The 26,793-nt window shown below is 44.6% G+C and overlaps 1 protein-coding gene across 1 annotated transcript in view; it reads right to left on the reverse strand.

Annotated features, from left to right (window-relative positions):
- Window positions 1-26,793, reverse strand: part of CTDSPL (CTD small phosphatase like) — a 134,119-nt gene that overhangs the window by 16,381 nt on the left and 90,945 nt on the right. The window contains exons 2-4 of the mRNA XM_049766457.1: window positions 15,517-15,671; window positions 9,332-9,364; window positions 1,674-1,775 (exon numbers count right to left, since the gene is read on the reverse strand). Of these exons, the coding sequence (XP_049622414.1) occupies window positions 1,674-1,775; window positions 9,332-9,364; window positions 15,517-15,671 (290 nt within the window). The remainder of the gene's footprint in view (window positions 1-1,673; window positions 1,776-9,331; window positions 9,365-15,516; window positions 15,672-26,793) is intronic.

Below are 26,793 nucleotides of genomic sequence, written 5' to 3' on the forward strand. Positions count from 1 at the left end.
GGTAACACAGGTCAATGTGTTGCATGTAAAGCTGTAATTCCTCAGAGAGAGGCTCACGGTATTTGAATGTTCAGAGAGCTTTGAAACGCCCATTACACCGAAGCCCGTATATGCATGCAAATGTAAGCAGGTCTGAGAGAGCAGGAGCAAAGAGATGCTGTGCACATCCACATGGTCTTTCCTGGGTTTCTGGGCAGGTCTTGGAGACTATAGTATGCTCAAGCCCCTGCCTTTCAAGCCATGCTTGGGCAAACAAGCACTGTATGCCTGGTCTAGGAGAAAGCTGTTTATACTGTGATAACAAATGACTCTCCCTTTCCCCACACCTGGAAGTGCTCGGAGATTACTCCAGGCTTTGTATTTCGGCAGGCTCAGGGGACCATATGGGATATGGGGTACTGAATCCAGGTTTGCCAACTACAAGATAAGCAGCCTATCCATTTGCTTTGGTTTCACAAATGAACCTTCCAGGGGGACTTGAGAAAGATCCCAGGGGTTCGAGAAAGCCATCCAGTGTTATCAGCATGTATGCTGTCTTGGCAGAGACCTGGAGGTGCTGGGGAATGAGGGCATCCCTACACCCCTCCCATGACCATATCTCACTACCAGCATCAGTGTACACCTCTTCTGCTCGCCCAATGGACTCACCGATTTGCCCCATCAAAGAAGGCCTCTGGCTAGTGAGGATCAGGCACAAGGCAGAGAGGTCTTCAGGCAAATGTGGAACCCTCAAAGGACAATTACAGAGCCCAGGAGATGGAATGTGGGGCAACTGGCTAGCCACAACTGAGGGATACAGTAAGCAGGGACTCTCTGCTAGAAATTGCTGAAGGAAAATACCATTAGGGCTCACCAGAGTTCTGCTGAGCAAGCATTAATCCTCTTTGCAGACCGTATCCTCTGTTGCTTTCACCTGATTCCATTTCAAACAATGAGAAATGGTGAGTCAACTCATCTAGTTGTGCAGTCATAGCTTTCCTGGGCAGAGCTCTTGGGTAATGTGTACGTTCTGCTCTGATTCTGGTAGGAAGATAGCGCCTGAGGATGACCATGAAAGCCAGACCAAGGCTCACCTTCCTCTCACTGCAACACCAGCCCTGCAGAAGGGGAGGCTGGTGTGGGGTAGCTGCCAAGTTCATTAAAGAAAACCCTCAGTCACTGCTGGTCATGAACAGGGTCAAAATGAATGGCTGGCTGACTCTGTTTAGCTATTCTAATTCTGGAAGAAGTCATCGATAGAATTGGGCATCTTCCAAAAGCTGGTCTGTCTGGGAAGAATTCCAGGCCAGCAGGTTCTTTGGCAATTTCCAATAGTCCCACACTGCCTCCCTCCCTCTAGTCCCAATTAAACACTGAGCACTCCAGTCACCTTCACAAATACGCAGCAGTGTTCTTGGGTCTTAGTGTGCCCGTGGCCATGTACCACCTGGAAACTACTTCTCAGGGGCTCGAATATTGAAACCCTTGAGTTGCAAAGGGAAGAATGAGGCCTCAGTGATGTTAGCAGCCCATATTTCCCCGTCAAAAATAAAGATGTTTAACTGTTACTTCAATCTTTCTGTTAGTGGTGAAATTCTGAGCTATCTAGCATAAGCTTTCTTCCTTCCCATTTTTCCTTCCAGTATAAGCAATCACGCCACGAATATCATCATTAGATTTTTATGTTGCTTTACCTTAAATGAACTGTGCACCAATGTTTCATCTAAATCAATGACCACACACTTCTTTCCGTAGTCTAGCACTGTCACCTCTGGAAGGAGGTATTTAGCTGGTGGCTAGAGGGGGGAAGAGACCAAAACAAAACAGATTATCTTTATGTAAAAGACAAACGAATTGCCTTTTTTGTCTTTTGGTTTGTTTTGGAGCTATACCTGGAGATGCTCAGGGTCACTCATCTGCATTCAGGGATCATTCCTGGTGGTGCTTGGGGGAGCATATGGGATGCCGGAAATTGAACCTGAGCAGGCCACATGCAAGGCAAACGCCTTACCATCTCGCTGGCCCTCCCTTATTAAAGCATTATATAACATCATTATTAATATAATAGTCATTAATATTAATAATTATGAATATGTAAGTACTTGGTAAAGCATGTAACGAAAAACAACAGGGATAAATAATTTGAGGGGCCAGAGAGATAGCATGGAGGTAAGGCATTTGCCTTTCATGCAGAAGGATGGTGGTTCGAATCCCGGCATCCCATATGGTCCCCCGTGCCTGCCAGGGGTGATTTCTGAGCATAGAACCAGGAGGAACCCCTGAGCACTGCCAGGTGTGACCCAAAAACCAATAAATAAATAAATAAATAAATTTGCAATAGAAGTTTTACCAAGTATCGTGAAAGGTTACTATGGAGGTCTGGGCTTTGTGGCCAGACAAACCTGACTTTGAATATCAGCTACCACTTTCTTACCTGAATGTTAGAATTATCATTTATGATTATTCTCATCAAGGAATTGTAATAAAAATCTGGTTGGTACACATATGATGGAGAATTGTTATTACTGAGACAAAAATGACAAAAATCAATGCCTAATTATAACAGTTACTCTACGCAGGCCTATTTCCTGGGGTGACAGTTTATCTAAAATTCACCATGATACATAATCATATTTAGAGTCATATCAGAATTATAGTATTTTTCAGTATCTCAAATGAAATAATCTGAATAGAAATCCAATTTTATAAACAAAATGCAACCCAAAGTTACCACCATCCAATACTAGTGAGCAGAGATAAGACTGGTATAGGGATCAGGAATTGTCTCAGGCCTGCTCCCACTTGGATATGCCATTGAGTGAATGTGGCACTTTTACCCCTTCAGTTCTCTGTGAGTTCTATTTTCACCCACATGTTGTGTTAACTGGAAGATATGTTTTTACTGCAGCCGACCTGAATCTTGTGACAATATTGTCATAGTTAATAAAAAATGCTTGGTATCTTTTTGACTCAGAGAAGTGCTTCCCAAAGGAAACTATGGGAAGAAAAGGCGCCAGGACACTGAAGCTTTAATGCAACTGGTGGTGCTTTCTATTTCTTTATTTTATTTAAAGACGGTAAATTTCCAAGGTCACTAATTGATTTTTTTTTTTATTCCTGAAAATGGAGGCAATAAATCAAGTATGTTTTGGAACATCTGATTTGTAGTACTTCTTTCTTTCTTTTTTTTTTTTTTGTGGGGGGGGGGGGTCCGCACCTGGTGATGCTCAGGGTTTACTCCTGGCTATGCACTCAGAAATCGCTCCTGGCTTTGAGGGGGCCAATGGGCCACTGGGGATCGAACTAAGGTCCATCCTGGATTGGCCGCATGCAAGGCAAAAGCCCTACAGCTGCGCTATTACTCTGGCCCCTGCAGTACTTATTTCTGTGAGAGTTGCCTCACTCTGGACATAACTTGAGTTTTGTTTTGTTTTGTTTTCTTAGTGGCATACTGCTATTTGGTGTCCAAGGTTAACTAGTTAATTTTCTGTCCTAGACAAAGATCAAATTCTGTTTACTACTTAACACAAAACAAAATACACCCAAACAAGCAAACAAACAAACCCCAAAAGCCCTGTCCTTAGCCACTAAAGTACTGGTAATTTAACTTATGGCAGAAGTTCTTTGGAATGGCAATTTCCTTTTGTGTTTGTTTATTCTGTTGAAAATCTATGTTTGTTGGGGCTCTGGAATGCAGTTTGGAGTGTAAGGAATGTAAATTGGATGGTCAGCAAGCCAGGTGTTAGGATTCTGGCTGCTTTGGGAGAAGGCACTGACTGGAAAGTGAGGAGAGGTTTGTACGGAACACCTGCATGTCTAACTTAGGAGCTATGCTGGGTGCTGGCATCATGAATCCTCTCTGACATCACCCACAGAAAAAGCTCCTCAGTGCCTCCATGTCCTGGTTTCACTGAAAGCTGACTGGGCAGGAGCCCATAACAACAATGGGAGAGGGGTGCCTTGAATTTGGAGCAAGAGACAGAGGGTCCTCAAAAGACTCGGACCTTCATTCTAATTCAATGAATGGGCAACTTCTTCAAGTTATTAACCTCATGAGAGGAAGTGTTGTCTCTGAAACGTCTCAGTGAACAGGGCCCAATGAGGTTTCAATGCGAACACAATAGAGACAATTCGAGTTATTTTTGTTATTTGGGCTGTAGCAAGGAAAAAACATGCTTGTGACTAGGAGAAGTTCTGGTCTAGTTTTTTTTTTAACAGTTATATGATCAGAGCATGCTTTCAGTTTAAAGAATACCGACACATAATATGTCTTTTTGTAACCTTTGTTCTTTCCCAAAGATATCCCCCTTATAGCTTGGGGTGTATCTTTTTTTTTGGGGGGGGTCACACCTGGCAGTGCTCAGGGGTGACTCCTGGCTCTGCACTCAGGTATCACTCCTGGTAGTGCTCCCTGGTAGGGGACCATATGAGGTGCTGGGGATCAAGCCGGGGTCTGTTGTATGCAAGGCCAGAGCCTTACCTGTTATATTATCTCTTTAGCCCCAAGATTGGGGTATATCTGTCCAGTTATTTTATTTTATATTATTTTTTTTGGTTTTGGGGCCACACCCGGCAGCACTCAGGGGTTACTCCTGGCTCTCTGCTCAGAAATCGCTCCTGGCAGGCACAGGGATGCCAGGATTCGAACCACTGTTGGTCCTGAGTCAGCAGCTTGCAAGGCAAACGCCCTCCACTATGCTATTTCTCTGGCCCCATGTCCAGTTACTTTTTAAACTCATTTATAAAGTAATGCCTTTTTGTATTTGCTAGCTGGAAAATAAGGATCTAGAAATTCATTCCTAGCATATCTGAAAATACTGAAGATCTGTCAACAGTAGCTCAGTTATCTGAACCTGAGGGAATTTACTCTTAGCATATTTTACCTACATTACGCAGTCTTCCTCTGAGTTAATGGTAAGGAGAGTGGCTGGTTGTACTATTTTAACATAGAAAAGAAGACTAAAACTGAAATTAAGCAAGTTGTTGTTATTAACTGTTGTTTTGGGGCCATAGCCAGCCATGCTGGTGGCAATTCCTAATGCGGCGTTCAGGGGGACAATAATAAAACCTGAATATCTGCATGTCCGTGGTGTGCTCCAGCCCTTTGCACCATCTCCTTAGTGCTTGCAGGTTACGGTTTTGGCATTTGTGTATCAGAGAATGAAGCCAGGTTGCAGTGCAATGAGCTAGGGCTCCATAAATCCTGAGTCCATCTCCTAGATGCACACAACTTTGGAGAGTACAAAAACTGGAGATTCTTAATACAAATTCTTCTGATATTTGTACCCTTGGAAGCTTTAAGATTGCTTGGGACCTGCATTGGTGCTTTGTTCATTCCATTGATCTGTGTAGGTAATTCTGGAGTCATTAACTACAAAATTGTCCTGAGACAGATTTTTCTCTCTTAGGTCTTTGAAAACTCCAGAAACAAGAAAAACATCAGGTTTATCAGTAAGAGCCCTTTCTTAGGAAACTACTTGCTTCAAAGTAATAGAGGCTATCGCTAGGTGAGGAAATGGGGAGAGGAGGAGGGTGGCTAGAGGAGGCGGCTGGTTCCCAGAGATATGGGAAGGCATCCTCATGCCAGTTCTCTCTGGGGGCAGAGCTGAGATCCCGTCCCTAGTGGTGAAATGGAAATAAAGAAGTGGTTCAAAGGTCTTATCTTCAGAGGACATTCCCCTGTCCCCTCTTAAATTTTATTTTTTAATTTTGTTTTTTTGGGCCATACCCAGTGGCATTCAGGGGTTACTTCTGGCTCTGCACTCAAGAAATTGCTCCCGGCAGGTTCAGGGGACAATATGGGATGCCGGGGATTGAACTCAGGTCTGTCCCAGGTCGGCCGTGTGCAAGGCAAACGACCTACTGCTGAGCTATCACTCTGTCCCCTTAAATTTTAAGAAATGTTGGTACCTCTTCTTCATCCATTTCCCATGTCTTTTTAGTTTTGGGCAGGGTCTTTTTAGCTCAAGGCCTAATATAGAAGCAGAGCAAAGGAAACTCCAGAACAGCTTCTAACGAGAGTAGCTAAGTCTAAAGATATACTGAGATGTTCTTCAAAAGGTTTAGATGGGGGGAAAGTACCTTACTACTATTTAAAAGGCTTAGGAAGGGCCAGAGAGAGCTCTGGGGGTAAAGCACTCGCCTTGCAAGTGAAAGACTGGTGGTTTTACTCCCACTGCCGCCAGGAGTCACTCCCGAGCAGAGAGCCAGGACTAGTCCCTGAGCTCCTCAGCGTGATCTCAAAATCCAAGAATAAATGAAAAAATAATAAGCATAGGCAGGAAACAGTTTCTTCTTTTTCCCGTTCAGTGTTTTTATGGCTTAAATATACTGCCAAATTGTTTTAGGGCATCAGTGTTGTGTGTGATTCAAGCAAGGGATGAGAATAAAAGTGGAACCTCTGTCTCATTTCTTATGGAGCACTGAATGCAAACCTCCAGTCATGATCACCCAAATAAAATTTTTCCTGCTTCTTTCTCTTACCTATCAATACCTGACTTTTATTCAACAGTTTATAACATTTTCCAGTAAGATGTGTGAAGGGCACCAAATCTCAGCTCAGAGTGGGAGACGTACCTTGTTAAGGAGAATGTTAATTCTCAAGTTCAGATAAAGATATCAGACAAGTGTGCAAAAATGGACTATTTAATACATAACTGACTTGCATTAACATAAACTACAAATGGATTAAAAGTTTTCTTAGCACAAAGCTGACCCAGGACAGGACTGGGTTTGATCCCTGGCATCCCATATGGTCCCCAGAGCCCACCAGGAGCGATTTCTGAGTGCAGAGCCAGGAGTAATCCCTGAGTGCCACTAGGTGTGACCCCCCCCCCCAGGAAAAAAAACCCAAACAAAATTTAAGTATTATGGTGAAACTATTAAAAACAAGAAGAAAAATATGAGTTGTAATCAGGGTGATCTCCACACAGGGTGTGGTCATCTTTATTATAAATGACATGAAATTCAGGAGTCATTAGCAGTTGACTACATAAAGTAAAACTTCTTATTAAATAGAAATGATTGGGGCCAGAGAGACAGTATAGGATATAAGGTGCTTGCCTTGCGTGTGGCCAATCTGGGTTTGATCCTAGCACTGCACACCATCCTCTGAACCTTGCCAGGATTGATTTCTGAGTACAGAATCATAATAAAATAATAATAATTATTATAATAATAAAGCCAGGTGGGTCCCCAAAACAAAATAAAATGTTTAAATAAAAATAATTATAAACAGGGACTGATAGCTGATATTAATTTGGGGAGAAACATTAATTTCCTTGAAATTTGAAAATAGAACATGATATAAGATTTCAAAGAAATGAATGGGGAGGAGAAAAACCCATGGACAATACGCATGTAAAGACAAGTTCATACCCTTCATAAGGAAATACAAATCTGGGCTGGAGCAATAGCACAGAGAATAGAGCATTTGCCTTGCACATGGCCAACCTGAATTGGATTCTCTGCATCCCATATTGCCCCCCTCCAAACCTACCAGGAATGATTCCTGAGCACAGAGCCAGGAGTAACCTCAGAGCACCACTGGATGTGGCCCATAAACAAACAAAGAAGGAAACATAAATCAAAGCAATAAACTGATATTCTTCACTTTCAGGTAAGCAAAGAATGAAAAACATCTTCTGCAACCTCACGATGGGATTCAGCTTTCTAGATTAACAGTGGCTTTAACCACCAGACCCATAAGCACTTCCTTCAGCAATGGTGCTTTTCACCAGCATTTCCAGATAGGAAAGGAGCATCATACAGACACTCCCTGGAGTCCAGTGATCTGTTCACCTGAGAAGGTGGGAGGGGATACAGCAAAGGCTCCTCTGGTGATATTGGCCTCTGCGGACTCTTATTTGGAAAGAAACCCAAGGTAACTTTTAAAAAAATTTTCTGGGCCTCACTGGATTGTACTCAGGGGTCACTCTGCCAGTGCTTGGGGATCTCCAGTTCTTTAAGATTTGTTTGTTTTGGGTCCACCCCTGGCAGTGCTCAGGGATCATTCCTGGTGGGGCTCAGGGGCACCATATATGTGGTGCTGGGATCAAACCTGGGCTGATTGCATGCCCTACCCTGTGTACTATTACTCTAGCCTCTAGTATTAAAAGCAAAACCTCATTTTGTAAAGTTCTTAACTTCATCAGTATGTTTCTGTTTACATAGAAGATTTCAGGAAGGAAATATCAAATGGGGTTATTATGGAATTTAGGGCTTTATTATCTATCTGCTTGAATCCTTCAGAACTTTTTTTTTTTTTTTTGGTTTTTGGGTCACACCCGGCGGTGCTCAAGGGTTACTCCTGGCTGTCTGCTCAGAAATAGCTCCTGGCAGGCACGGGGGACCATATGGGACACCGGGATTCGAACCAACCACCTTTGGTCCTGGATCGGCTGCTTGTAAGGCAAACGCCGCTGTGCTATCTCTCCGGGCCCGAATCCTTCAGAACTTTTTAAAACTCTAAGTGTAGTGAAATATCCAAAGTCCAAAGCTGAACATCTAAATTGAATATATGCGTATGAAAAAGAAGGGTGAGGTGAGATTCAGAGATGAGGGGCTCAGCTGAAACTGTTTGGAGCACACATATACATCCTTCGTCTTCAGAGCTTTTAGGAGGTGATGGGGTGTGGTTTGGAGGCTCAGCTCAAGCTCAGGTTTCTAGTATCCCTCAGCACCTCACGTGCTAACCATGTCCCCCTGTAATCTGAAGGGTTGGGCTATTCTCTTCAGTGACCTGCAGCCTGGTCAGATGGGTTCAGATTTACAAGGGACCCCAGATGACCACCAGCTAGACCAGGATTCAGGCCTACATGTGAAGCAGGCAGGAGATCAGGATGTCTGCTAAGGGAACTGCCTTTCTAGAGGTAATGACTTCGAAAGTTACTTCTGTCTTTCAGTAAGTTGTCTCAAAGATTCACAAGGCCTGGTCTCACATGGAGAACGCAGAGAGTTTAGTCATCTTATATTGGGCTAAATGATACAAAGAATCTTCCCCAGATATTTTACCAGGGACTCTAGAGTCTATATTTGTGAAAAAGGCTCCTTTTCTTCAGCGTAGATCTTACCCTGACAAATGCTTCTTTCTAGAGAGCTGTGGCTTCACGTTCAGCAAAAAGGGGGATATGGACACACTGAGTATTTGGGGAATGATGGAGGTGGCTCTGCTGTTTCTGATAAACAAAAATGCATGCTCACATTTTCCTTCTTCTTTAACAGACTAGAGTGGTTCATACCACATGGAAAAATTCAACATAAGCAAGCACATTATAAAGTTGTTCACATCAGGAGACCCCCCAAACCACAAGAACCTATGGATGTTTAAATAAAATCAGATAAATATACATACACTTGGGATGGAAATGACCTGCCGCTGATCACCCTGAGGAAAAAGGGAAAAAAAAAATATTGTCAAGTTGGAAGACAAGCAGCAGGAAAATAAACTCAAGAGAAAACTTCAAATACAACAGCCACGTGACTTCCTGCTCTTGGGACCCGGATGGCATTTACTAAACAGTAGGAACCCAAACACTTTCTCCAGTTAGGGTTCCTCTTGAACTTTCCTTGCCAGAAATCCCACTTCCCCTGACCAGTCAGGCTGCATTCCCGAGGCTCATTAATCATCCTGCTTAATTCCTTTACTCCTAGGAATTTAATCATTAATTTAAAACTAAAATAGAAAATGCATACTTCATTTTGATTTATAAAACCAACTCTCTTTTAATTAGCTGGTTTCTTCTTTTTTTTTTTTTTTTTTGGTTTTTGGGTCACACCCTGTGACGCTCAGGGGTTACTCCTGGCTATGCGCTCAGAAGTTGCTCCTGGCTTCTTGGGGGACCATATGGGACACCGGGGGATCGAACCGCGGTCCGTCCTAGGCTAGCGCAGGCAAGGCAGGCACCTTACCTCCAGCGCCACCGCCCGGCCCCCAGCTGGTTTCTTCTTGCATGTTAAGATTTTGCTTTGTTTTTCCCTAAAATGATGGTCCCTTCATTCAATATAAAAGAAGGGAAGTTCACTAGACCCCCTGGCCACCCCTGGCCTTTTTGTAGAAAAGAGAGCAGAAAGAACAGGGAAGGTGTAAGACGCTCCCTCTGGGGCCACGGATATGGACACAATCTTCCTTTTATTAGGAGAATTTAGTTCACTAAACTTGATTTTATGCCTACTCTTTAGGCATAGCTAAGTTTGACACTTAAGTTTGTTCTTAATTTTATTGACTCCAAATTTCTGTTTATTTCCACTTTTACTCTCTGGGCATTCTGAGGATCTATTTTCTAATTGTGTTACTCATTACTGTTCATTTCCCAACAGTCATATTTATTCCTACATTTCCTACACTACCATTAGAACTGATCACCAATCTCCCTCTGATTTCCCTCTCCCACCACCAAATCACTGCATGTCTGAAATGTTTTTGTTTCCTTAATAGAGAAATAATATCTCAGTCACATCGAGAATTGAAGGGGTTGAGGGCCTGTCATTCTTTGCTCCCTAGAGCCTGCAAAATGGTCTTCAATCTTCTGGCTTTCCAGTGTTACTGAAAACCTGGAATTAATTATTCTCTTTGAAAAGAGCCTATTTTGATAATGTACAGAATTTTGTCTGTGTCCTCAGCAGCACATAGTTAGGCATGTGCTTTTTGGTTTTTTTTTTTTTGTCTGTTTGTTTCTCAGGCCACACCCATTTGATGCTCAGGGGTTACTCCTGGCTAAGTGCTCAGAAATCGCCCCTGGCTTGGGGGGACCATATGGGATGCCGGGGGATCGAACCGCTGTTGTGATCTTTCCTTGGCTAGTGCTTGCAAGGCAGACACCTTACCTCTAGCACCACCTCACCGGCCCCGGCATGTGCTTTTTTTTTTTTTTGTTTGTTTGTTTTTTTGTTTTTTGGGTCACACCCGGCAGTGCTCAGGGGTTACTCCTGGCTGTCTGCTCAGAAATAGCTCCTGGCAGGCACGGGGGACCATATGGGACACCGGGATTCAAACCAACCACCTTTGGTCCTGGATCGGCTGCTTGCAAGGCAAACGCCGCTGTGCTATCTCTCCAGGCCCCCGGCATGTGCTTTTTGTCACTTATTTCTACTTATCCTGTAGCAGACTTTCTAGCTCTTTCAGACTGAAGACACAGTATTGTTTTGCTTTTTTAGATCAAAAAATAACTTCTTTTCCTTTCTCTCTTTATGAACTCCTGGCACTTCCTAGATGCATTATCTTCTTCATCATAATAACCACCTTGGTTTTCTTGGGGTAGATTGTAAGATATGTCATCACAGTTTTTCCCAGAACATTAAATCAGTTCTCAGCAATGGCCATTCTCACTCTCCTGTTTTTTTTTTTTTCTTCCCATCAGTTTGTTTACTGAATTTTTATATTTAGAAAGCACAGCACTATTTTTGTTTTAAGTTCCAAAAGTTACTTTTGTACTCAGAACTCATTTCCTGAGTACTGTTTCCTGAGTGATATAGTAAAGTTCTCTTCTGTCTCTTCCACTAGCTTTCCCTTTGGAGGAGTCTCATTTTCTAGGTTTTCCAACTTGTTCTTTCCTGGCAGTGAAAATGAGGGAGCACTGTTCTCGTGGTCCAACAGAACTCCAAAGGAGAAATCACTAAGAGATGGATAATATCCTTGTGTATAACTCAGCTTTTTCAGGGCACAGAACTGATGATGACCCAGCCTATTAGTGCAGCCCCTCCCCAAATCCACGCACAATCAGCTGGAAGTACAGCGTCTTTCGAAGGCAGTTGAAAAGGCCCCGACCCACTCAGTATCTGCCCTAGGGCCCCACAAGCATTTCCTCCTCTTGGTTCCTTGCTTCTAAGCGAGTTCCAGAGAAAATGAATGGTTCTCCTTGCCCTGAGAAGGAACCTGGAGGCTTTACTATCCAGGCTCACCTGGTTTACCCAGAGGAAATTCATTTCAAGTTGGAATCTGTGGACAGGCAGTCATTTTCTAGAATCTTCCTCATTCTGGGACTGGGGATTGAACCCAGGGCCTCAAAGAGTGAGACATGTGCTCTTCCACTGAGCCATATCCCTTCTACACCGTTCTATCAGCACCTATATATATATATATATATATATATATATATATATATATATATATATATATATACACACATTTGAAGTTTTATCTTTTTGTTTGTTTTTTGGGCTACACGTGGTAGCACTCAGGATTTTTTTTGTTTTGTTTTGTTTTTGGGCCACACCCGGCGGTGCTCAGGGGTTACTCCTGGCTGTCTGCTCAGAAATAGCTCCTGGCAGGCCCGGGGGACCATATGGGACACTGGGATTTGAACCAACCACCTTTGGTCCTGGATCGGCTGCTTGCAAGGCAAACATCGCTGTGCTATCTCTCCGGGCCCACACTCAGGATTTATTCCTGGCTCTGTGCTTATGGATCAATTCTTGTAGGCTTGAGGGATCTTATGAGTGTATGGGTTGAACTTGGGTCAGTCATGTGCAAGGCAAATGCCTTATCCACTATATTATTGCTCTCACCCCTAAAATTATCTTTAAATTTTCATTATTTTGGTTTTAGGGGCTACACCCTGTAATGCTTAGGGGTTACTTGTGACTCTGCACTCAAGAATCGCTCCTGGCAGTGCTCGAGGATCATATGGGATGCAAAGGATCGAACCTGTGTTATTCCCATGCAAGGCAAGCACCCTACCTACTGTGCTATATTTATTTTACTACATGTTTCACTAAGTAAACTATCGTGGACATTTCCCTATATCGGTAATATTCATGAGATAATGTTAAAACTTTGTTTTGGTCTGTTTTGGGGCCACATCATTGGTATTAGGGATCTTGTCCTAGCTCTGTGCTTAGAAGTGACCCCTGGAGGTGGTGGTGGTGATGTGGAAGGACCGTAAGTGGAGCTGGGAATTTAAACTGGGATTGTAGCTGCTTACAGCTGCATGCAAGGCAAGTGTCTTACTTCTGGTATTAGGTCTTTGACCCAAGATATCATTTCTAATAGTTGCAAATTATTTGAAATTATTTGACTATACAGTGCTCATGTATTTAGGTGTTTCATTGTCTGCTGTTGCTTATCATTTTGTTACTGGATAGTATCCTATGGTTAAATCTACCTAATGCATTATGTAATACTGGAGAGCATTACCGTATATACTCGGGTCATACAGGTTGTTTGATTCAGAGCATGCGCACTGTCATAATCTGTCATATGACTGCGAACAGTCTCCAGTCATCTTCTGCAGTCTGCTGGAGGGGGCGGTGCTTCAGCTCAGTCCACAAGTCGAGGCTGAGCTGAAGAGGTAGGTGGCTGAACTGAACTACTTAACCCACAACATTCTGCTCTTTGGATGAGACCGACAGCAGTGATGATGATATCTGCGAACTCAGTGATGATGACGATGTGTGTGCTGAGAGCCTCCCATCAGCTACAGCTCAAGCTCTGTTTGGACATACAGAAGATGAGGAGGAGGAATCCAGTTTGGAAGGACTTTAATCTTTGCGATTTAGCTTGATGACCTGTTAAGCTACGACTTTCTGCACTTTATTTAAAGTTTTAAAGTTATTGTTGCTAGTTTATAGTTTTTCTTCAGCAATGAATATTGAAAACATTTAACCTACTGAGTCCCTCAATTATTGTAATTGTTTTGTGTATATATTTTTATTTTGAAATTTCCCAGTGACTTCTGCATTTTTCACCTCAGCTTATACTCAAGTCACTAAGTTTTCCCAGTTTTAAGGGTAAAATTAGGGGGGGCTCGGTTTATACTTGAGTATATATAATATATGGTTAATTTTTTTGGGGGGGCTCACATCTGGTGGCACTCAGGGGTTAGTCCTGGCTCTGCACTCAGAAATTGCTCCTGGCAGGCTCAAGGGACCATATATCCGGGATGCCAGGGATCGAACCTGGGTCCATCCCAGATCAGTAGTGTGCAAGTGAGCGCTGCCAGGTATGACCCCTCCAAAATTTTTTTTTACATTCATAATTATATCAAAAGATTGACCTGCTTGGGTGAATAAATAGCTATTTATAGAAAATTTATATTCTTGTTGTGGTGGCAGGGATCAAGCCTTTGCAAATGACGGACACATGCAAAGCAAATGCCCCACCAAAGTCACATCTCTGGCACAAAAAGACATTTTTTTGGGGGGGAGGGCGTCACACCCAGCAGCGCTCAGGGGTTACTCCTGGCTCCATGCTCAGAAATCACTCCTGGCAGGCTCAGGGGACAATATGGGAAGCTGGGATTTGAACCAAAGACCTCCTGCATGAAAGGCAAATGCCTTACCTCCATGCTATCTCTCCGGCCCCACAAAAAAACATATTTTTAAGTTCTTAAGATAGCTAAATTTCGGGCCATAGAGACAGCACGGAGGTAGGGCATTTGCCTTGCATGCAGAAGAACATATGGTCCCCCGAGCTTGCGAGAGTGATTTCTGAGCATAGAAATCACCTGAGCACTGCTGGGTGTGACCCAAAAACCAAAAAAAAAAAAAAAAAATTGCTAAATTTTCCCCCAGAAGGTGCACCAGGGGTCTCAAACTCGAGGCCCGAAGGCCGTCTGCAGCCCTCCGTACAACATTTTGTGCCCTGTCCTAGAGGAATCTTTTTTTGTTTTGTTTTGTTTTGTTTTATTTTAGTTGTTTGGGTCACACCCCCCAATGTTCAAGGCTTACTACTGACTTTGCACTCAAGGATCACCCTGACTTTGCCTCCTGCGGCCCCCAGGTAAATTGAGTTTGAGACCCCTGGTAACCAATGAACATTCCAAACAAAAACCAATTTGCATTTTCTACTCTATTTCTACAATAGGTCAAACTCAAAATATCATTTAAAAAAGATCTCAATAATTGGATAGATGGAAAAAGAGTAAGGGTTTGCTTTGTGTTTATTTGATTACTAACCATACTAAATTTTTTTTCATGTTTGGTGACCAAATAGCACTTACTTTGTGAAATGCGTATTTATTTATGTACCTTGTATCCAAAGCATTGATAATCTTTTAAACAGAAATTCCCTTTACCTTTTGATTTTTTACCTGAAATTCTTTCTTTTGCCTTTTTTTTTTTTTGGCCACACCCACTGGTGCTCAGGAGTTACTCCTGGCTCTACACTCGGAAGTTGCTCCTGGCCGGCTCGAGGGACTATATGGGATGCTGGGAATTGAACCTGGCTCCATCTCAGGTCGGCCTCGTGCAAGACAAAACACCCTTCTGCTGTGCTATTGCTCCAGCCCTGAAATTCTATTTTAATTATTTAATATAGAAGCTCTGGCTTTCTTTTTGTTTAAGCAATAGCTCATTTATCCATCTTTTCATTTTAAGCTGTTCTGAGTCACTTCGTTTTGGATATGTCTGTTAGATGGCAAGTGGCTAAAAAAAATTTTTTTTTGTTTACTCTACTATGACAATCTGATCCAAATTTTACAATCCTGAGACATAGAGAATACCAGGTCATGTTGTTGAGCCTCTGTGTCAGAGACAGATTCAGGATATTCTTCCCAGCTGGCGGAGGTTGGCGTGGCCATAGCATGCCCCCCCAGCACTGACCTTCTGAAGCCCACCATTCTCCTCCAGCAGTGGCGGAAGCACGCTGGGGTTGCTGGCTGGTGGGGCCTCCACATTATAGTCACGAAAGCAGCAGAAGAAGGAGCTGAGAATGCTGCGGCTTCTTTGCTTCTTCAAGCTGACGCTGCACTGGGAAGCTGTAAAGAGAAAGAATACACGGTGGGTGGCCTTTACGTGACAACACCGAACACTAGCTAGCTACCACCCCCACCCCTGATTCCAGGAGATCAACTCGAGTCAACCAGAGGGCCCCAAGGACTGCCAGCCCCCATGTGACCCTTCCAGGGCCCTCGTCCTGCTGGCTGCATGGAATTCCTCTGACCTCATCCCAGTGGGGGCTGCTTGTTCATTAACTGACCCCTGGTCAGGGTCAGAAACCATCTACATTCCTGAAGATTGCAGGCAGACACGTCTTCTGACCCTTCATTCATCACTGTTTCAGAACAAAGATATACATATACTTTTTGGTTTTTGGGTCACACTGGCAGCGCTCAGGGGTTACTCCTGGCTCTGTGCTCAGAAATCGCTCCTGGCAGGCTCGGGGGACCATATGGGATGCCAGGAATCAAAATGGGTCTGTCGGGGGTTGGCCGTCTGCAAGGCAAATGCCCTACTACTGTGCTATTGATCCAGCCCAGAACAAAGATCTTTACGCAAATCAGACTCAACATTCACCCCGAGAGAAGTGGCTCTGCAAGGGAGAGTTACTTGGAATCTACTTTCTAGGGCACACCTTGCTCACTCAAGGACATGGCTGACTTCTTGGTGAAGAAGTCAGAGGAGAGCTGGGGAAATATAATACAAGGGTTAGGGTGCATACCCTGCATGCCCCTGCCATTGGCTCCATCCTGGCATATGGTTCCCAAGCACAGAGGTGTAGCTCTGCAGTGCCCTGTGAAGAACTTTGGGAGGCTGCTGAGCACAGCTAGGGTGGCTGGTTAATACTGGGGTCACTGGCCCCCAGTATTGCAGGGTCCTCACAAAGAATTGAGCCTAGTTGGCTAAGACGTACTGGGGTGACCCCAGACCACCTGAACACTGCCTGGCAGGCATTTCTCCAACCCCCCACCCCCACAAAATTAGATATAGAATAGATACTGGTACACAGAGCATCTTCTCCTCTTCCTTTTTTTTGGGGGGGGGGGTTTGGACCATGCCTAGCAATACTAGGAGTTACTCCTGGCTCTGCATTTATTTGCACTCAGGAATTACTGAAATGTTGGGGCTCTAACCTGGGTTGACTGTGTGCAAGGCTAGCGTCCTACCTGCTATACTACTTGCTCTGGGCCACAGTCCCCTTCTTATACTTATGCCATTGGCCAAGAAAGTGGTGGGAGCCTAGAGCCATAGGCTTCTAAGCTGAAGAGATCTATTATATCCAAGACATAAAAGGCAGGAGATGTGGGGTAGAGATCACATGCGGGAGCTCCAGCACGGCTGGCCAGGGAAAAGCCCACTTTTAGGAGAGCCAGGACAATACTGTGCCATGCACTGGGGAGAGTCCTTTTGTTTACCTGGGGTGAAGACAAGTTGCCACAAGTCGGAAATCAAAGTTAAAAATTAGTGCATATGAAAAACACACCTTAAGGGCGCAAACTGACAACAGAGGGACAGAGCTTTTGCCTGGGAATGCAGCCAGGGCTGCCCCACCGCATACCAAGCATGTTTGGGTGGGTCCGCTGCAGACGAGGAGAGGCAACCAGCAACGGGACTAAATTCAGGGGTAAAAGGAAATTTACCACTATGGAAAATGATTTAGATCCAACAGAATTGTGGAAGTTCTTCATGCCACTAAGCGATTCCAGCACGATCCCACATTTTGTGTTCTTGAGGGATTTGTATATGGCACCTTCTCGAAAGAGGGTGAAACTGTAAACCTGGGTCAGGTAGAAGGTACTCAGTGCTCAAAAGTCCTGCCTGATCCCTCTAGCCCTTGCAAAACCTTTGCTGAAAGTCTTGGGACGTGGGGTCGGAACGGTGGTGCAAGCCATAAGGCATCTCCCTTGAGCGAGCTGGCCTAGGACAAACTGCGGTTTGATCCCCCAGTGTCCTATACAGTGCCCCAAGCCAGGAGCAATTTCTGAGTGCATAGCCAGGAGTAACCCCTGAGCGTCACCGGTGTGGCCCAAAAACCAAAGGAAAAAAAAAGTCTTGGGACATGCTCTTCTTGCCAGAAGCAAAGTTGAGAGCACAAGGATGGAGGGCTAAAAGGGCTGAAAAGCCAGCAACTTCACAGGTGTGGATGGCTTTTAGCTTGGGATTGGACAGATGGCCTGGGAAGTATCTGACGATCCTCCTTCGCTGCAAGTGAGTTTTAGAACCAGAAAACCCTGGAAAGCTGGTGGCTTTTATCTTCCTGTGAATGCTAGAGAGATGTCTACCCTGTTGTCATTTCTGGCCCCATGGGGTAGGGCTGCAGGCCTTCTAAGCAGCAATGTTGGGACTTAAAATAGACCATGTTCCCGACGGTTAAGGCTTTCAGTGCTCATGTCAGGTAACCCTCACAAACTGCCACACACAGAGTGAGAGAGAGTTGACTGCAGCTATCTCACTACTGAGAAATTGCAGAGAGTCTAGGAACTTGGTGCCAGCATTGGAACCCATAGGCTGGTTTGCAAAAAAGTCCTACCTACTTCCCGTGCCAAGCTGAAGACAACCTTGAGACAACTGAGGTCGGAAGGAGGAGGGAAGAACATGCCATAGGAAGAGAACAGCACTGCAACAAATGTCTATTTAATACAAAGGATTGCTTAAAGAAGCTTGTTACTTGGAGTGCTTTAGTTTTTATGCCACGCTCAAGTAATTTAGTCAGAGGAAGGGGGAAAAAAGGATTTTTCCCTAGATAATAGCACATTTCCCTGCAAGTAAACAAGCTGTTTGTTCGTGTCTCAGAGACACTGAGAAGTTACCACCCAGGCTGTGCAGCAAATAGCTCTGCAAAAACCACCTTCTCAGATCCTACTTTCCTCCCATATCACAAATGCCTTCCCCGCAACTAAGCTAAATCACTAATTAACAAACGTATGCTTAAAAAATTCCAAACCTGGAGTCAGGGAGCTACTTATATTTTCAGCAGATGATTGCTTATTTACCATGAAGAAACCACAAACAGAGCTGTGGGACTTTCTAAGCGGACACGAAGCAGTTGGGTAACAGGAAAATGGCAGCTTACTCAGGCTTGCCCTTCCTTCTCTCCGTACAGAAGGGAAGCAGCCAGAGTGGTCTCGCTGAGGTGGGAGACCTGGACCTCTTACGGCAAAAAAAAAAAATCTTTGGGAGGCTGAGGCTTCTAACTTTCCCACGGTCCTGGCTGTCAAAATGCGACTAGCTAGAGATTTCCTCTGAGCAGTCTCAGGCTCAGCCCACCCTCAGCACTCATGTTGTTCTGGAACAAGATGGGCCCACTGTTAGCTGCCACCTACCCCAGATCTGCCTCGTCTACAGCTACAATACAGAAGGTCCTCAGTGGACATACAAATTGTCTGGCAAGAAGATGTTTGTAGAGATGTATAATTAAAAGTTCGGGAGGCCAGAGAGATAGCACAGCAGTAAGGCATTTGCCTTGCACACGGCTGACCAAGGACCGAGGGTGGTTCGATCCTTGACATCCCACATGCATATGCTCCTCTGCCAGAGAGATTTCTGAGTGCAGAGCCAGGAGTAACCCCTGAGCATCACCAAGTATGACCCCCAAACAAACAAACAAAACCAAACCAACCCCCTCTCCACGACCCATCACAACTCACAGATGTGGGCTCTCAATTAAGCCTCTGCTCTCACTGATCAACTCATGTGCCAGTTTGGCTCTTTCTTCTGCTAAGACATGAATGAGAGGCATCGAGTCAGGAGCACTGTGACAGTGGGATGCGTGTGTCCTCTAGCTAAGAATTATTTAAAAATAATTTGGAGAAGTCGAGGGAGCTGCAATTTTGAACGTCAGTTTAAAGCATTTCAGAAAGACTTTAATGAAACAAAATCAGATTGAGGAGAAAAGAGCCATCAAAAGTCATTCCAAAGTTTTCTGTCACGTTCCTCAGGGAACCTGCCTGCTCTCATCCACACCCACGCCTGCCCAGCTAACTCCTCATCACTCTGACATCCCATCTCCCACTTCTTCATTCCTCCTTCTCAGAACATTCCTGCTTTTCACGACAGGTGGTTCAAAGTCTGCCTGCCAGAGAGTCCACTCAAGCCAAAGTGCTGTTTTTTTTTTTTTTTGTTTTGTTTTTGGGTTACACCCAGAAGCGCTCAGGGGTTATTCCTGGCTCTACGCTCAGAAATCACCCCTGGCAGGCATAGGGGGACTATATGGGATGCTTGGATTCGAACCACTGTCCTTCTGCATGGAAGGCAAATGCCTTTACCTCCATGCTATCTCTCCAGCCCCGCCAAAGTGCTTTTTTCCTTGGCCACCAAAGTCCCCAGTGGAGGTATGTACAAATGAGCTATGCCCCAAACTCTCTTCACTTCCAGACTAGGCTTTTCACTGGGTATCTCTGGATGCCTCAGGAGTCTTTCACTCAGCAGCACCAACCAACAGGGATCATCTTGTCCCCTCTGCTTCCTTCCTTCCTTCCTTCCTTCCTTCCTTCCTTCCTTCCTTCCTTCCTTCCTTCCTTCCTTCCTTCCTTCCTTCCTTCCTTCCTTCCTTCCTTCCTTCCTCCCTCCCTCCCTCCCTCCCTCCCTCCCTCCCTCCCTCCCTCCCTCCTTCCTTCCTTCCTTCCTTCCTTCCTTCCTTCCTTCCTTCCTTCCTATTTTTTTTGGGGGGGTATCACACCCAGCAGTGCTCAGGGGTTACTCCTGGCTCTACTCTCAGGAATTGCTCCTAGCAGGCTCGGGGACCTATGGGGTGTCGGGATTTGAACCACTGTCCTTCTGCATACAAGGCAAAAGCCCTATCTCCATACTATATCTCTGGCCCCTTCTTCTTTTTTTTTTTTTTTTTTTTTTTTTTGGTTTTTGGGCCACACCTGGCGTTGCTCAGGGGTTACTCCTGGCTGTCTGCTCAGAAATAGCTCCTGGCAGGCATGGGGGACCCTATGGGACACCGGGATTCGAACCAACCACCTTTGGTCCTGGATCGGCTGCTTGCAAGGCAAACGCTGCTGTGCTATCTCTCCAGGCCCTCTGGCCCCTTCTGAATGCTTTCCCTTCTCTCATTATGTTGCAGATTCTAATGTGTCCTGAGCAATTCTTAAGTCTATTCCTAGTAATCTCTTGCTCTTGCCATGCCCTGATTAAGACCCCCATCAGTTTGTTCCTGGACCACTACAATAGCTTCTTACTTCCACATTCTGAACCCCTTAACTTGCTACTGAGTGACTTGCCAAGGTGAGGCTCAACAAGTGAGCAGACTGGTGTTAGGAGGGTGGGTTCTAAAACTGACTTGCTTAGTGAGGGGTGCCTGCTGGTTTGGACAGCCAAACTAAGGGACCAAACTAAGTTATGTGACTTCCCAACACTTCAGTTTCCTTACTTATATGAGCGGGTAATAAAGATGAATCATACTATAGACAGGAATGAAATGGGAAGGGCGGAAAGATAGCATGGAGGTAGTGCATTTCCCTTGCATGCAGAAGGACGATGGTTAGAATCCCAGAATCCCATATGGTCCCCCGAGCCTGCCAGGAGTGATTTCTGAGCGTAGAGCCAGAAACCCTGAGCGCTGCAGGGTATGACACCCCCCCCAAAGAATGAAATGGGGGCCGGAGAGATAGCATGGAGGTAAGGTGTTTGCTTTGCATGCAGAAGTTCAGTGGTTCAAATCCCGGCATCCCATATGGTCCCCCAAGCCTGCCAGGAGTGATTCTGAGCATAGAGTCAGGAGTAATCCCTGAGCACTGCCGGGTGTGACCCAAAAACCAAAAACTGAAAGAAAGAAAAAAAAAAGAATGAAATGAGTTATTCTAAAATACACAGAAAATTCCTAACAAAGATAAGTACTTTATAAATGTTAGCTCTTATTATCATCATTAGACTCTTAAAAGCTTTAGTTTTAAAGGGAGGTTTTGCTGGTAACTCTGAGATCAAAGGCTGAATTCTATGGGTATACACTCTTCCCCTAGCATTTGCCAGTGAGGAGGCAAAATATGAATGGATTGCTACATAAACTGTAACTTAGAAAGCAGAAGTAGAAAGCAATTCTATTCAATTGCTCTAAAGACTGGCTGCAGAGATGAAAGAAAAGGGAGGAGTTACAGTCCAAACCAGCTCTGTTGGGGGCTGTTTCTCTCTTAGAACAAGATAAAAGCTTCAAGGGGAGGGAAGGAAGGGACCATGCCCTCTCCCCCACTCCTCAGTTGACTTTCCCTGGAGCTGTAGCTAAGCTCTCTGCTGGACCCTGCACCTGCCCACTCTGCCTCTGATCTAAGGGATTCTTTGCCCAAAGCTGGGCATAACACCTAGCGAGAGGCTCCCTCTGGGAGCCAAGACAGCCAACACAGGGTCCTTCTGCAGGCTCTAGGAGTAGGCTTGCATGTGCTATTTACTTGAGGCTTATCCCTTTTGCCTTCTCAGCTCTTTGAATAGATGTGGCATTTGCCCATCTCTCAGCACAGGGCTGGACACCCAGGGCGTGACAAAGGGTGAGCTCTGCTAGGGGAGTATGGTTAGACCCCAAGACTTTAACCTTTTGGGAGTTGGAGATAGTACAGCCAGTAGGATGCTTCCTTGCACATGCATGGCCAACTCAAGCTTGATCTCCAGCATCCAATATGGTCCCCCAGGCACTGCCAGAAGAAATTCCCGAGTACAGAGCTAGCAGTAACTAGAACAATCAGCCTAGTCTGGAAGTAAAGGTGTGGAGCCTAGCTCAGCTGTACAAAACTCTACTGGGGACTTTGGTGGCTTGAGTGGACTCTCTCACAGGTGGAATTTGGATCACCTGTCGTGAGTATTTCTGGGTGTGGCCCCAGACAAACAACTAAGAAACTTTTCCTACTTTTATGAGAAGTGGTGGGTGAGTAAGACATCCCAGAAAGGGCTATGTGATGCTGGAAAGGCTGACCTAACAACTGCAGGGACAATGTGATACTGACGACACATGGCCCATGGTACTTGGAGAAACTCTGGGTGTTAGTTAATGCTTTTTTCTGGGCCCCATGATGAGGTATCACAGTATTGAGTGGCTTCCCTCACCCCCTTCTGGAACCTGCATCTATTTCATTTCCAGCATAGTCCAAGCGGGATGAGTTGGGACTAATGAATAGGGCAGATGAAGGGGTTGCAGTGTGCTCCTTGAGTCCTCCATCCTAAAGACAAGACAGGAAGTGTCCAAAATACCTCCAGGGTCTCTTCAAGGCAGACTTTTGGTAGAGAAGCAAGAACCAGGGAGGACTTCCGAGTGCCAGTGTGGATCGGGGTAGGGTGGGCAGTTCATGTGCTCCGCCTATCTTCTTTCTGGCAAAGGTTCCTCTGGGAGGGAGCCATTGTCATTTCACCAATTTTCAGTTTGTTACCAAGGTTTAGCCTTGGTAGCCACATGGATGACTTAGGATGGGTGTGTGACCTTGAACAAGGAATGAGTGACTCAGAATTCATGCCCCGGGAATGAAAAGAAGGGTCTGCTATCCCTGGGTTTGCCAAGCTGCTGAGATAAAGCTTGGAGCCACCAGTGGCCATCTTTGATACCAAATGCATGGCATGTGACTGAGCATGGCCCAAAACTTTGGAAAAAGAAGTTGCGTTGCAAGAGGAACAGATTCTCTATCTAAGGATCTGGTTTCACTGAAATCACACCTTACTGGAATTTTCAGGTATATAAGAGATTTTCAGGTATATAAGTCTTCTACGTCTCTTTTGTTTATAGGCAACACACACCCAGCAGTGCTTTGGACTTATTCCTGACTTTGGGATCAGGGATCACTCCTGGAAGGGCTTGAGGAATCATAATGGGGTGCCACAGATTGAATCTAAGTTGACTGTGCAAGGCAAACTCCCTGCCTACTGTACTATTGCTTGGCACACCCCCCCACCACTTTTTCTCTTAAGGCCATATTCACTGAGTTCATACAATTCGCAATGGAAAGACAACTGACAATGTGAGCTCCCAGGCCAGGGAGGGAAGACTACCAAGGTACCTGCTTATAATACTTGGGTAGGAATACTTGTAGTAATCCTGGAGTAATCCTACTCCAGTCTTTTTTAGGGTCCATAGAAGGCTATCTAGGCCAAATTTGGAGGTGAGTAGGAACGACTTCTTAGAAATGTCACACCCACGGTGAGGCTGAGAGCTTCATAAAGTTGCTATATGATGAAAAAACACGGAAGGGCCCGGATGAGGGAACTGTCCATGGGATACTTGGGAAATCAACGAACTGTGATGAGAATGGGGTGGAATGATGAAGTTGGATTTGGTTTTAGGGAAATGGGGAACTACGAGATCAGATTTTATATCCAAGTGTCACTGTTTCACTTCTGTAATTGGAACTGCTGAGTTTAAATGTTAGATGATGAGTAATACAAGCTGCATGAAAGATTTTCAGGCTATTTATAAGGTAGAGATGTAGACCATTTTGCATGTAAGGGTCCAGAGTGAGATTTCTTATTTAAAACTTGACTATGGAAAGAAATGGCTTTGGGAATTTCATTTGAGTATGTGTGTGTGTGGGGGGGAGGACTTTATTGGAACCATGCAGCAAGGTGGGAATATGATACCTTTTCCAGGCTAGAAAGGCAGCACAGGGATGAAGGTACTTTTCTTGCAGGTGGCTCAATCCAGTTTGAACTCTGGTACTACTGCCTGGGCTCAGACCTTTGCTAGTATAGCTCTGGAGACAACCCCGACCCGTCAGCACTGCCAGTGATGACTGGGCAATCCCTAGAACTGCAGGATCCAAGATACACCACCAACCTGACTGTCCAAGAATTAGCCAAAGGGGTCCCTAGGTGTTCTGGGAACCACTTGGGAGTAGAGATACTGCCTACACACAGCGTAATAATGTATGCTTGATAATCCTGTTTGTCTAAAAAAGAAAAAAAATCTACCAGCAGCTTCAAATATAGCAATAAGAAATTAGGATCAGTTTAGGAACAGTGCAGTGGTTCACTGAATATTCATTACTTAGCTGATATCCAGACAACAATCTTCACACAAAGAAGTTGGCTTTCTGAGAAAACATGTAGGTAACACCCTATCTTGGATTTTGTTTCGTGAATTCTAAACTTAAAGCAGTTCTTTAAAATGTGACCTATTGGGCCAAAGAGAAAGCACAGTGGGTGGGGCATTTGCCTTGCACGCTGCTGACCCAGATTCAATCTCATATGGTCCCCTGCTTCTGCTAGGAGTGATTCCTGAGCACAGAGCCAGGTGTGACCCAATGCCCTCTCCCCCAAAAAACTGAGACCCAAAACCAAAATTTGACCTATCTTTTCATGGGTTCTTCTAATGATGATGGTGATAGAAACTAAACAAACAACTAAAAAATAGTTCCACGTATTAAATAATTAAATAATTACAAAAATAGTTCCAAGCTTAAAATAAACCTGAGGACCACTTAAAGGGCTGGAGCACCTGCTTCTCACACAGGAGGCCCCTGAATAGTCCTCTGAACAGTGCTGAATCTGTAGCTGGTCTAAACATGTAGGTAGATAGGACTAATCATGCACTTCTATTTCCTCACCTGCTTCATGCTGTAGCAAGAATACTGACCTCAAGCATTTCTTTGAAAATTTTATTTTTTAGGGGCTGGAGAGATAGCAAGGAGGTGGAACATTTGCCTTGCATGCAGAAGGACGGTGGTTCGAATCCTGACATTCTATATGGTCCCCCGAGCCTCACAGGAGCGATTTCTGAGTGTAGAGCCAGGAGGAACCCCTGAGCACTGCCTGGTGTGACCCAAAAACCAAAAAAAAGAAAATTTAATTTTTAGTTATTCTTTTGGTGGTCCTCCCAAACCAAGCTCAGGGGATGTGAGAGGCAACTTCTGACTGCACATGGTCTGAATGTGGAGTTGATATATGCCCATGTCAAATAACCAGTCCCTTTTTGTAAGTCTCACAATCTGAACTGGAAACACCTCTACCCATCTACACTCTCACCTCTAATCTGACCAAGAATGGAAGTACAAGTGCTTATCTAGTAGGGATAGGAACACATAAATTTTATATTGCAGTGGGGGTCTTAAACCCTGAACATTTTTCATAGTGACTAGGCTAAGGTTCCAGAAGATCGGACATTGACCATTCACCCCTGAACTTTGGGCCCCATTTATGGAAACAACACTGTTTTCTACACCAGCACCAGGAATCAGATTTCTACCAGGAAGGCCTACTGCTACCCTGGCATCAACTTACTCCAGAGTGGGATCATATGACATCCTGACAACTTGGTAACAACAACCTGCTTTCAGGGCAGGGTTCCCTTCCTTGTCATCTAATGGTGAGATGAAACCAGAAGACATTTTGTTTCACCCTGACTTCAAAACAGGAGCTGTACAAAAACCAGTATCTCTAAATACAGAAACCTGACCACCATAACTGTGACTGTGAAGAACTTTTACTGGGACCACAGAGAAAGACTTGAGGTTTAGACAACTTAGTATGCTTGGAGCCTGTAGATGATCTTATTCCAGGATGCTTCAGGGTAAGGTCTCCCTGTTTTTAGGTCAAACATTTTCCTTTCTATTTCCCTCATATTTTGTGTGCCTATGTAAACAAATAAACAAAAACCTGCCACACACGCCTTTTATTTAAATTTTGGGCCACACCCAGTATGCTTAGGGGTCACTCCTGGCTATGGGCTCAGAAATCGCTCCTGGCTTGGGGGACCATATGGGATGCCAGGGGATCAAACCACATTCCGTCCTGGGTCAGCCATGTGCAAGGCAAACGCCCTACCACTGCGCCATCACTCTGGCCCCTCACACATTTTTTTAATTGGATTTTTATTTATATTTTTATATTATCTTTGAAATTGGAGCTTCCACCTTTTTCATAGAACCTTGGGACAGATTACTTTATTTTACCACATATTCTCACATTTTTCTATAAAACTAAGAAGATCAAAGAAAGGCCAAGTGGTGTCAGATGCATTGGTGTGGAAATAAATAAGGACAGAACTAGATATCCGAGCCAAAGTTAACGATAATAGAATCAAGGGACCTAAACTTTAACAATCTAAACTTAAAGGAGCCTGTTATACTGGCAGGCCAGGCGGCAAAAGTTGGTAGTATAGGATGCACTCTGGGGTAACTGTGGAGGGAAGTTGACACTGGTGGTGGGAAGGGCCCTGAATCATTGTAAAACTCAAATTTAACTATG

The sequence above is a fragment of the Suncus etruscus genome, chromosome 20 (assembly GCF_024139225.1).
Source record: "Suncus etruscus isolate mSunEtr1 chromosome 20, mSunEtr1.pri.cur, whole genome shotgun sequence".
NCBI lineage: Eukaryota > Metazoa > Chordata > Mammalia > Eulipotyphla > Soricidae > Suncus > Suncus etruscus.